The 12,823-nt window shown below is 38.8% G+C and overlaps 2 protein-coding genes across 13 annotated transcripts in view; one reads left to right on the top strand and one right to left on the bottom strand.

The window, feature by feature from the left end:
- cobl (cordon-bleu WH2 repeat protein) overlaps nucleotides 1–12,823 on the bottom strand; it is a 72,774-nt gene that overhangs the window by 49,271 nt on the left and 10,680 nt on the right. For 6 of the 10 annotated variants that reach the window (XM_011485032.4, XM_011485036.4, XM_011485037.4 and 3 more), the window contains exons 1-2: nucleotides 3,976–4,073; nucleotides 3,603–3,729 (exon numbers count right to left, since the gene is read on the bottom strand). The exons of 1 other annotated variant lie outside the window; for it this stretch is intronic. In XM_011485032.4, the coding sequence (XP_011483334.1) occupies nucleotides 3,603–3,628 (26 nt within the window). In that variant the 5' untranslated portion in view covers nucleotides 3,629–3,729; nucleotides 3,976–4,073. Of the gene's footprint in view, nucleotides 1–895; nucleotides 1,118–3,602; nucleotides 3,730–3,975; nucleotides 4,074–12,823 lie in introns of those variants that run through there. 3 more of the 10 variants (XM_078933349.1, XM_078933351.1, XM_078933347.1) reach the window with 2 other exon arrangements.
- triob (trio Rho guanine nucleotide exchange factor b) overlaps nucleotides 9,527–12,823 on the top strand; it is a 103,581-nt gene continuing 100,284 nt past the window's right edge. For all 3 annotated transcript variants that reach the window (XR_013648325.1, XM_023964294.2, XM_023964295.2), the window contains exon 1: nucleotides 9,527–9,858. Coding sequence is in view for 2 of the 3 variants with exons in the window: in XM_023964294.2 (XP_023820062.1) it covers nucleotides 9,789–9,858 (70 nt within the window). In the remaining variant the exon portion in view is untranslated. The remainder of the gene's footprint in view (nucleotides 9,859–12,823) is intronic.

Below are 12,823 nucleotides of genomic sequence, written 5' to 3'. Positions count from 1 at the left end.
TCTGTGAATTAAAATGGTTACTTAAACTCGAGTCCACGTTGTGTACAAACAGTTGTAGAAACGTGCGTATCTATGCAAGAACCTGAGAGTTTTGAACGTGTAAACCCAAAATCCAAGTTTACATAGACTTTTTATTGGAAGTGGACGTTGTTGAGGGTGTTGTGAACATATCCTAAAACATGTATACCGTTGCAAACTTGTTTAACTTTCCATCTTTCCTTTTAACACTTTTTTTGTGCATAAACAGATTTTAAAATCTAAACATGATTTGACTCTTCAGCGCCTTCTAAGTATTTTCATATGGATCCAGCAGTATGCCAATACTAAAATAAACTTTATTAACGCCAAATAGGAGCAACCATGCGCATGCCTCTGCAGGTCAGACACCAGGGTCATGGAAGTGGTAATTAAACACTCATATGTCCTAATCCACAACTGTACTTCACAACTTTACATTGTTCTTGCTGCATCTGTTGACTCAGTATTCAGCATCTGCTACTTATAAAAGGAAAGGTCAGCAAAGAAAACAACCACGTGTTAAAAACAACTACTGAACAATAGACATCTTGTTGGTACCAAACTACTTGCACACCTTAAACCGTTTTTTTCAAGGTCAAGGTTCGGAATAATTTAAATGTCATTTTGCTCTTTTGAGATGATTCTGTCTTTGAAGACAAAGAAACACTTGCTTTTCTAAAGATTCTTAGGTCAAAGAACTTAGATTTCATTAGCTCTTTGATCATTCCTCCACATCCTAAGGAGACAATAAAAGGCATAAAAAAAATACTGGCAAACACACAGTAAAGCACTAACTTCTCAAATGTCCGCACCCAAGAACAAAAGTAGCGCATTTCTTGTTTCATTGAAGCTGCCGAAAGAGATGTTTGGGACTTACCATGGTTTTATGAATCTTGTTTCATTAGTATGGTGCTACGTAGTAAAGTAGTTATAGCCTGTGTGATGACGAAGGAGAAAGCGGAACACAAAAGATGTGGCCGTGGCAACTGAGGTGGAGAAAACAATCTCTTACAGGGCAGGTCGAAACAACTTTAAGGGTTATCTGCTTGGCTAGAGATGGTTGTTAGAAGTTTAAAGTTTAAAAGATCGTAAAAAATCTGATGAAAAACCATTCAGCCTTAGCTCACATCCTCAGAACTGCTTCTTATCAGATTCCACACCTAGCAGAGCGGAGGAACGCCCAGCACTGACTTATGCTCACTGAATTGGCTGTTTTATGGCTATAAGGTTTGAGACCCTTCATGTCAATGCTATGTTTGGGTCTGACAAACTCAGCAACAATTAGATTTGAGTGCATAACTATGATGATGAAAACCCTATAATGACACATCTCAGTAGAGAACATAGGGATATCTTTTTAAAACAGTCAACATCCTAACTTTAGTAACAGAAAAGTGATGCAGTCTTGTTCCTGTTCTCTAAAACAGAAAAAAATGACAATAACTGGTGCTTGAAATCCCCTGTATAAAGAAAGAAGTCTGCCTTAAAGACACAATCTGGTAAAAAATATGTTTTTGACATGTTCTTGTGGCATTTTTCAGATTATGTAGGACATATACATTATGCTTAAAACTACAATAAATATAAAATAAAAATATATAAAAATAAAAGAACAATAAGCTTAAAACTGCATTTCTGAGTATCTATTTCTTCAAATTGTTGTGAAACAGAAGCTACGGAGCCCGAGACCTGACATGGGTAAACAACACGATTAAATCGTTCACACGAATAAGGATTACATTACCATGATTTGTTCCCACAAAATAGTAATTGTTCCCACGGAATAATCGCCAAAGGTCCCGCCCATAACTCAAAAACAAATTTCTAATGAACTCTTGACGCTCTGCAAAAACTATGTCCTAGAAAATGACAAAGGTTTTTTTTATTTGGGCTAAAAACAGAATAATCATAATTTTTAAAAAAAACACACTGAGCTTTTAAAACAGATCAAAAGATGATCGGAGGGGAACTTAAACTTTATTTTACTGAAGAAAAATGAATACATCCAGAGACCCTGGTCATACTTTGACTATTTAAGCGATAAGTGATCATTTATTGGCATCATTTAAAAAACATTGCTTTGATATGCATTGATGAGAGACAATTTATGAAAATTTTGCTTAAAAACAGCATTCCTTCATAAGATTTCATTTAATTGTACCTAAAAAGAACATGTGCATTTTATGTAAGGTATATAGAGTAACCCATAATAGCTGTTTTATAATTTAACAACATAGCTTTCTGATTTTAATGACTGCAAGTCTACAGGCCGTGAGAACAGCTACACAAAAGGCTGTATGGTGATGCTGTGAAGTGGGACTAATCTTCATTTTGTCAAATATTAAATGCACATTTACTTCTAGAACCATAATAAGATTTATGAGCCACAAATGAGGACAGAGCTCACTAAAAGCACAGAGAAAGACACATTGGAGTCCAAAACTGCAGCACTGTCCAACAGTGTGCCCAGTATTGACCTTTGACCCATTCATGTGGCTAACTTACATTTTTAACCTGCCTTATCAATAAATCTCTATTCTAATTTAATACGATGTTTTATTCACTTATATCCACTGAAGTGTGTCCGACAGCACTTTTTTTGATTCTTTCCTTCTTTCTTAATGATTATTTTATGATTTTCAACAGCTGTGTATATGTGTTTATATTCAGAGGGATTCCCATCAAGCCCTTTGAGATGCAACATTCGACTGAATTTAGTTTGCTAGGTGTGATGTGATCGCTCCAGACACGTGTACTACAGAACAGTAAAGGGATGTCGGCACCTAGTGTCGGACTAAAGGTCAGAGGTCATATGGGCCTTGCACGCTCATGTGTCGAAGTGTCCTTGGGCAAGACATTAAACTGCCTCTGGTGGAAGATTGGCGCCAGTGTTTGGCAGCGGAGCCGCCACCAGTGTGTGTATGTGTGTATGTATGTGTGTGTGCATTGGTGAATGGGACTGTGACTGTAAAGCGCCTTGGGCCTTCGAAAGAGGGTAGAAGAGCGTTAAATAAGTATACGCCATTTACCATATCAACAACAGAATTTTTTAATGAAATATCTCAATCTGCATGACTTTAATCTAAAATAAAAAATTACAGTTTATAAGATACATTTTTTTACAAGCAGCACATAAAGTGGCTGCAGTTTTGGCGGAACAAATGTTGGTCACTTCCTGTCCTTTCAAGGATTTGCACAGGTGGCCTGGCAGAGATTTTTATGCCGGTTGCTCTTCCCAACACAAAACCCTGTATTTTATCCAGGCTGGGGACGGGCACAGGGACGGGCACAGAGACCCAAACTTAGGCCCCCTACATAGTTTGGTGGAATAAATCTGAACAATATTCATACTGTGACCTGCAGGTATAGGTGAGACTTTGTGAGTTATTAAAAAAATAATTAATAATAATGATCTTTATTGGTACAAAAACAGCCATGTGTCCTGATTTACATGAAGAGCTGAAGCATAAAGACATTCTACAATTCTACCAGTAATCTAAGCTTGTTTTTCCTCAAAATATAGTTGTAACATAACTGACTATAATATAAAGATGGGATTCCACACAGGCTGTGTTTCTACTTACCCTGTAGGAGGCTTAGACTCCGTCATTGTGATGATTCCTAAAGGCACAAGTGGCAATCCAACAGCGGGGTCCCTGAATCCGCTACTGCTGTGTCATTTACCAACAATCCATTACAGTAAATGACCATCTGGACAGAAAATAAACAAATAACTACTAACGACACACTTCTGTTAAGTTTGTTTTTGTTTTCAGAAGAAGCGACAAAAGCGTCTCATAGACTCAACAAGTGACAGCGCGCGCCACAGATAACAGTCCGCAGTGACCTGGAATACAAGCCCCGCAGTCCGTGACGAAAAGCCATTTTAAATACAGTTATTGGTTCATTTTAGTTCTTTGAAATGGACAGCGTTTAGTGAATAAACGACAGCCTTACTGAGTCATTTCCACGGACTGAGTTTGCTGTCCTCCCCGGTTCACATAATCTTTATAACGCTGTGTCTGAATTACTGCGCCGCCGTCAAAACAAAAAAGACAGAGACACAACTTCCGGAAAAATCTTTAAAAAATAAAAGCGCTCCCAAACGGATATTTGTCAGTTCTCCTTTTCTTTCTTTCTTTCTTTCTTTCTTTCTTTCTTTCTTTCTTTCTTTCTTTCTTTCTTTCTTTCTTTCTTTCTTTCTTTCTTTCTTTCTTTCTTTCTTTCTTTCTTTCTTTCTTTCTTTCTTTCTTTCTTTCTTTCTTTCTTATCTATATTTATGAGTATGAGTGATTACAGTTGTTTTTTTTCTTACATTAATTATTCTTCGTTTTGTTTGTTACTTTTCATAATTTCTTTACTGCATTTCTTTTATTTGTGTGACTTTCATTTTGTATTGTCTTCTTGAAATGAACCAATACATCAAATCATTACAATCTCTTTTTTGCTTTCTTTGTTTATGACAAAGAAAGGTATGCTTCTTATGAACTCTTCTTATTTTTAGAAACTCTTCACTTTAGAAAGTAATTTATTAACAGGAAGAGCAAAAACAATGGCAAACTATTGACATAGAGTAGAATGAAACAGGTTAACCTTTGAGTGGTGCAGTTAGAGAAAGGCTTATGAAGAGATCTAACTCTATACTAGATGCTTTACTTTGGAAAGCATGGAAGAATCTGGACGAGGAAAAAGAAGCACCAACAAAAGGAAAAGTATGTTTCAAAACTTTAATTTTATATTTTGGTCACATATTTTTGGTTATGAAACAACTATTCTTACTTGTGATCGTTTGTGATTTCTTTGTGTATACTTTTAGGTAAATCTGGAACAAATGATGTAGGTAAGATGAAGTTGTGGCGTCCTTAAGTCGAAGTTCGTTCATTTATTTGTTTATTGTTCATTTTTATAACTGACCAGATAGAACCTGTCAAAACCAAATGAAACCCCAATCCTAGAATCCATTTAAAATAAGTCATGAAACAGATTATTAAACTACCATTAGACTCAGAAAGATGCACTGTAAAGAAATGAAAAATATTTAATTCATTTCATGCCCGAAGGAAAATTAGAAGTTGAATGAATTTGCTTCCCAACGCTCTGTAGTCATTGTTGGTGGTCACAGATGGAGGCAGGTGTGGATCTCCAGTATGGGTTGGTGTTGAAGGAAAACCTGGAGAAGTTTCTGACTGACTGAACATCCTCTTGTGGTTGAGTTTTCTCTTATTAAGAGGATGTTCCCCGTTAGAGCAGAAGTCAGAACAGAGCCATGGGTTTGTAAAGTGCAGAGACAACAGTACTCCTTATCATCCGTTCTATTTAAGCTTTAGAAAATCCAATATTTTTTTAAGATATAAAAAAAAAACGAAATGAAAAAAATAAAAAAAAAGTTTGAATGCAGATTATTCACATTTCCTGTTTTTAAAGGAATGATTTGAGCTTTTATTTAGAAAGCCAGATCCGTGCATTTCCTGTCTTCTGTGCTTGTTCATGTCTAACCCGACGCGCAGCTTTATAAAGCCCTCCCTCGTCAGCATATCTGCAGTCATCCTCAACGGGACAGCAGCGGCTCCTCCGCCGCGTGTGCGGGATACAGGCCAATTCTCTGAGACGAACAAAGAGGTTTAAAACAATCCTGCTTGAGTTCACCAACATAATATATGATAATATCCCGCTATAATGGGACTTAAAACTTCATAAACTTTAAACGCGTATAATGTACCCGAGCAATGCAGTGCTTTTTTCCACCACGAGAGGTCAGCATTGCAACAATTACACCATAAAGTTGAATTTGGTCAAATTAAAATAGACATTGATTGCAATTTTAGGTGATCTTAATTCATATATTCAATATGTAAAAGGGGTAAATTTTATCTAGTAGTTTCACGTTCGATATGGACCTAATACTTTGAGGTTAATTTGTTAAAAAAAATCTGAATCAGTTTTATGTTTGTGTTTGGCCCTCTACATTTTAATTCAAAGTAAACAAAATGAACTGAACATAGTTTAGTACTGTCTATTTCAGAGAATTTCCTTTTATTTAACAGTTGTTTTATTTGATTCTTACTTTTTGCACTAAAGTGCACATTCAGAATGTTTGTACATTGATTTATAAGAAGAATATAAATAATTGTCTTGTTGTCTAGAATTGTTACAAACTAATGCTCAATAACAAGTTTTTATTTCAAATCCAGACAAATCCCAGAGTGTAACAGTCCGGGTGTGTCCGCCATTGTTCCTATGTTTGTATTTGTGTTTGAGTTCCATCTGCAGGAGGCCCTGCAAGGTTCCGTAGGTTTCTGGACCCCACTTTTTCCACATTGTAGAGGTGTTAGTAGTCCTAGGTGTTACGGTTTCTGTTTCTTTGCCCTTGTGCCTTGTTTCCTTTTTGTTCTGTGATGTTTTGAGTTTAACTTCCTGTTTTATTTTGTAGTGTTTCCTGGTTTGTTTTAGTTTTGAGTTTTACTTTGGTCCCCATCCTTCCTGAGTGTTTCCACCTGTGTCTCGTTTGTCTGTATGTATTTAAGTCTTGTCATTCCCTTCCTCCTGTGCTGGTCCAGAGTATGTAAGTCTGCTCTCCCTGTTTCGAGTCTTTCGAGTGTTTAGTGTTTCAAGTTTCTAGCCTGCCGTATGCAGTGGTTTTGGTTTTGTGTCTTTAGTTTTGTTTATTAAAGCCCCCGTTCCCCTGCAACCTCCTGCCTCCTCTCCTTCTCTGCACCTGGGTACTCCCTCATCTGCTCCCCGTGACACTAGGATGCCCCACCATTCTGTTGCAGGGCTCTGAGTCTCATTTCTGAACTAAACTAAGAGTCCGACCTACCCTCTTTGTTTAGATTTTGTGAATATAAGCTTTCTAAGATCTGTGGCATGTCCTGTCAGGCTTCCACTGTACAGGCTTCTTCAGCACCATCGTCATCATGGTTATATCATGATTAAGTACATTAAATGGTGAAAGTTCACAAAATGACCCGATATAACACAGTGAGGACAGAGGTCCCAATATATTTACCTCTGAGGGACAAAGGCTATGAGACGGGTCTGGAAATGCTGACAAAGTGGGAGTCTATCTCCATCAGAGATCTGTGAGATGGTTCGTCCAGGAAAAGCTCAGTTCCGTCCTACTCCTCTGGGGTCACTGTTATCATATGATGCTTCTTTACTATTTTTCAATGAGACCAAAGGGTGCTGTGGACCGAAAGCGGCAATGTACATTTAGTCCCTCCCATGAAGAAATAGCCTATATCTTGCTATTGTTTATATGTTTGTAAAAAAAAAAGTCTATTTTAATAATTAAAATACAAAATATGATGTGATGTATTTGTTTGGTTTTATTTGATCCATCCTTGTGATTTCATAGGTTCCAGGTGTGATCCAATCATGCAGTAAATGGATTCAATGGAGAATAAAATAAAACTAAAAATCAGCGACCAGTAACATCAAAGCCGTAATTAAAAAAAAAAACAGCATTAGCAGTGATGTTACTTATTACTAAGTCCATTTTATAAGTTTTTTAAAAATCCTTTTCGGCTGTGCAGTATTTCTTGGTAAGACTGATGTACAAAAAAGCACATGGTGAAAATTTGCCATGTGCTTTAGATTTTTCTTTCTTTGAGTTAATTCATTCACAGTCTTACAGTAGGGACATATATAAGGGTAACACAACTTGAACAAGAATTGATACAAAACTACAAACTCTGAGATTATTCAAATATACAAATAGACAAATTCACAATGACATTTTTTTTTCCTCTGGCCAAAACGCTGCCAAAGTAAAAATGACAGTATTTAAAATTGTAAATCTTTGTCTGATTATTATGAGTTATTTCCCTTATCTCATACCCTTTTCTTAACATTGAAGAGTTTACCATATACTGACACATTACATCATCTTCACAGATACCTACCTATTTATTGAGCTGGTATAGCTGCATGTCACAGAAGCTTCTCCACCCTAAAGTTCACTAAAAACAGGATACGTCGCACGCTCAGTCAAGAGTATTTGGAGACATTTATGCTCAGGTCAACAGACAAAGAAATTCTCGTGTCCATTAACTGGGACAAAATAATAAATAAGGTTGCAGAAACTATCACACTTCTTAAGCGTTTACTTATGCTGTAGCTCCTGGAGTTATTATGTATGTTTATTTATTTTTTTCAAAGTAAAAAAAAAAGTTAAATTGAGCCTTGATTTACATAATCATACAGTGAAATGTTTCTGTTCAACCACAACTTTTTTACTATAATCATTTGTTTGTTATTGATGATTATTTTCATTACTATAATGAAAAATAGTTGTATAATGTGCAAACTTCTTGCTTAATTGTTCATGTGGCTAAAAATGGGCTGGTCTTGGCTGTCAAACTCCCGGCCTGAAAAATTGTCCCCTTCTGCCGCTGCCCGCCCATACTGATAGTTTTTGACCAGTAGTAACATAGAAACAAAAGTCTCAAATCTTCAATTCCTCAGGTGTCACCTCCGTATGTTTCATCTCCTCCCACATCTATTCTCTTCTCTCTTTCTCTTTCTACTGTATCCCATTCTAAAAAAAAAGGGTAAAATTCATCAAACAGGTTAAAAGAGACTTAAATCCTTCATATCTTTTCTACTGTCCTGCTGTTGTGACAAACTGTGGAATCAGGGATGTTGACAAATGTATTGTGGTGTAAATAAAAAGTTAGTGGTCAATATTTTTTTGATTGCTTAGAAAAAGTGTTCCTACTGTTTTTGATGTGTTTTTTGTTTTGTTTAGTTTTTATTCGTAATTGTTCAAGATTGAAAATAATCCCCCTTGATGGTGTAACAGTAAAGGTTGAAAGTCAATTTTTACAATAAAAAAACGTCATAAAGCCACTTTTTAAATGATATTTTGATTCTTTACTGGGCCACAATGTCATAAATTTGAATAATTAGCCTTAAATGAGGAAGAAAATATTGGGTTAGTTTAAAAATAGATTAATTAATTACAGGCCGTAGTTAATTCTTTTCTCAAAAATATGACAGTGAATTTGCGCTTGCATTTGCGTTTCCTAAAGTAACCGCTAGATGGCAGCAGAGTACCGAGCTTCACCAAAAGACTGGGACAAGAGATCTGGGTTAGGTTTGTGGGGCAAATGACCTCATACTGTAGCATCATCTTCATCACTGGGAGATGAAGAGGCTATAAACTCTCTTTCACCTTCATTTCATCCTTCCTAATAATTTCTTACTGTAAGAATTCGGAGCAAGTAGGAGTTGAAATGTTTGGCGCGTGGAAACATCTGGTCATCAAAAATGACCCCATCCAGCCCCGTATCCACACCGCAGTATATGACACCGGTGGGTGGCTCTGGGTGGGTGGTGGGCTGCAGCTGCTGTGTGGCGCACGCTTAAAAATTGGGTGGCGCACATTGCACCAAACACCCCCCCTTCCCCGCAACGGAATCCCAGGATATTCCACCCTCACCCACCCCTCGAAACGGAATAGCCCTCTTTCCTCAGCTCTCCTCCCCTCTTTTACCCCCGCCTTCCTCTCATTATCCTCCCTCCTCCTCCTCCTCCTCCCATGTTCCTACTGACTCGGGAGCGCCGCCGATCGGTCGCTAGGATTTTCCCTTCTCCGCCAAAATGGAGGAGAAGGTCTCTCGCCTGGTGAGGGGAGCAGAGATTATATGACCGGATCCGCCTCTGTGAGCGACTTTCTTTGTCGGTAAATCGCGCATGCAGCTGAACGGAAGCCTGTGAGGACCCCCCCCCCCCCCCTCCCGTCGCTGTTTCCGCCCAAAGCGACCGCAGCGATGAGCGCAGGAGAGGGTCTGGATGAGGCTGCGAAGGACGCGGCAGACATAGCGGCGTTTTTCAAATCCGGTAAGTCGTTCGTGGGGTGTGTGTGTGTGGGTGAGTGCGTGGGGGTGGGGGGGCGAGCCAGGAAAAGATTTCCGCGTTCCACGCAGCTGCCAGGTATCTGAAACGACGTCGTGGACGGCTTCCATGATGCGCAGGCTGCTGCGCCCTCGGACGCGCCGAACGCAGGGATGCTCACGCGCCCGGATTATTTACTAGCCTTCAGTCGATCACTGACCTGACACACTCACTGCAGCCTTTGAAATCATGACAGCAGTGCGGTTACACCCACCCACCCCCACTATTCAGCTTTTTTTTTTTTGACACTGTGTCCCAAATTAGAGCTGGACCTACAGGGTCCAGTGGATGATCACGGTAACGTTCCAGCTCCACTCCTCCTCGAGCTCGTGGGGGTGGGGGGGTTCGACAATACACGCAGTCTCCATCGCGAATCCACTGCGTGGATCATCAGACAAACCCGTTTCTTTTTTACACGAGCGACCTTTGAAACGCGCACCCACCCACAGGAGGGGAGAGGAGTGAAGAGGACAGGCCGTGGACGCACGCACACAAGTCAGAGGTTGCACGCCACGCATCGGGCCTCCAATATAATTGCATCATCAAAACAAATGGGGCCTCCGTAGAATTTCTCCGGCTTGCGGCTAAATCAGAATGGCGTTCTTTGGAGAGGCGGTGCTCTGGCTCTGAGGCCTGCAAAAACACAACAGCGTGACAGTTGGTCATTGTGGCCTGCTGCTACATTTAGAGGCACGGGGGGGGGGGGGGGGGGTATTTATTTATTTATTTGTTTATTTATTTATTTATATATGTATCAAAAGGGGCCACATTTGGTGAGGTGGAAATTTATGAGGGCCAGCCCATCATCCTGCAGCCGTTGTAATATCATGAAATGCAAATAACTAAGTAAAGACTCACTCCTATTCTATTGTGTTTGTGGTGTTTAACATGTTCTTGACGGAGGACATTTATAAAGAAAATGAGGCTTACAATTGCATTTCTGCGTATTTCTTTATTCGAATCATGGTGAATCAGTAGTAGTTAAAAAAAAAAAGGCCATTTGAAAAAGCTTGTAGGTGTGACGTAGAAGCCACAAGCTCCCTGCTTTACTCTATTCTGATGGATCCACTCGTAGACGACTAGATCCATGTGCGTCTTCGTTTGCTCCGAACTGTACGGCTGCATAGCTCCGATATTTCAGGACGTTTTTGTAGCCCCGCTAATGTTAGTTTGGGATGTGCAAGGCTGTAAGTTAGCCGGAGAGAGTTTTAACAGATGGATGATGGGAAGAGGTTGCAGGCTCACTCGTACCAACGGTCCCGCCCACAACAATGTCCTAGAAAACTACAGTTTTTTTTATCAATTTTGGCTAAAAACAGCAGAATCATAGGTAAAAGACCACTGGGAAAAGATTTTACAACAGATCAAAAGATGAGCAGAGTTAGGCATTAGAGAAAATTTTTACTTTTTTTTTTAATTTGACCAAAAATACCGTTAATTTCATATTTAAAGAGGAATAATAAAAAGAAGAAAATGCCGGTCCGAAACAATCAATCTGGGTTCACATGAAATGTTACATATATTACTGTATTCATTATTAAATGCTCATTCAGATATACAGACCACTGTGGTTTTGATTAGAGAAACAAATCTTGTTTATTTTTAAAAATGAGCTAGAAAGTGTCACAGAAGGGTTCTGGGACAGTTTTGCCACACAAAGATTTATGACAGAAGTTATCCAATCACAATTAAGAAATTGTACACATGGTATTTAGAAAGAGCTAGGGGCCGTAGAGTATTGATTTTATGACAGGAATCTGCACGCGTACAAATTTGAATGCGCACATTTGGCCCACAATCTGGACCTTGGACATCCCTGTTCTTGACTTGTTAACTCACAAAACAAGTATTTTTGACAGTACTTTTTAAAATCCCATTCCAATCATGTTTTGATTTATTTTCAAAGTGTTCCCAGTGGTCTTTTAATCAGGATTATGCCGTTTTTAAGCAAAATCTAAACATCTGTGTCATCTTCTAAGACACATGTGTCAAAGTCAAATGTGGCCCGCCATGTCATTTTATGTGGCCCGCGAAAGCATACAAGTTTTTAATTTCTTAAAATAAAAATAAAAAATAGTTGTGTATTTATTCATATCTAGGAGGAATCTGACTTGAAATATCGGATTGGGGAACTAAACATTAGGAATTAAACACTGTCCATGTAACCTGTCAGAACCAAATTTAAAAGGATTTATGCTAGAGTAACAAGCAAAGATGTGTTCTATACAACTTTAAATGTCACAAGTTATAATTAATAAATAATGACATTTAGTTACATGTTTAAGTTCTATCTGGCCCTTTGAGGACAGCCACTATGCTGATGTGGCCCTCGGTGAAAATGAGTTTGACACCCCTGATCTAAGACAGTTTCTGCAAAGTAGCTCTTTTCCTGAGTTGTGGGCAGGACTATTAGTGGAGCAAGCCCGCCCCCACGTCCTGTCACCTATCTGTTTACACTCTCTCTTGCTAGCTTACAGCCACTCACAACCCCAACCTACCATTAACATGGATCTTTTCATCTACAAGTGAATGTTTCAGAACAGAGCGGAGCTGGGAGCCTACAAACTTTTTGAAATGGCCTTTTTGTGTCTGCTTCTGATTCACAGCCATTTGAAGAAAATAATACTCAGAAATGCAAATTTAAGCTTAATTTTCTTTATATATGTATGTATTCTATATGTACTTCCACAAGAACATGTTAAAAACACCAAAAAACACACATTTCATCAGAGTGGTTCTCTAAGTGCATTGTCAGGGCTTCTGCACACCAGAACCAGCAGCTGTTCTTTTGCACCCTTAGCTGTTTCTGGTGTGCCTGGACGTCTGCTGTTCACCATCCACTCTGATAGAGCACATGCACAAACAAGAACATTGCAGCCACCAATGAGTGATCATGAATCTTTGCTCTTCT

The sequence above is a fragment of the Oryzias latipes genome, chromosome 16 (genome assembly GCF_053564925.1).
Source record: "Oryzias latipes strain Hd-rR chromosome 16, Olatipes_Hd-rR_3.1".
Classification (NCBI taxonomy): Eukaryota; Metazoa; Chordata; class Actinopteri; order Beloniformes; family Adrianichthyidae; genus Oryzias; species Oryzias latipes.
The sequence above is the reverse complement of the archived record's forward strand: the minus strand, read 5'-3'. Positions and strand labels throughout refer to the sequence as shown.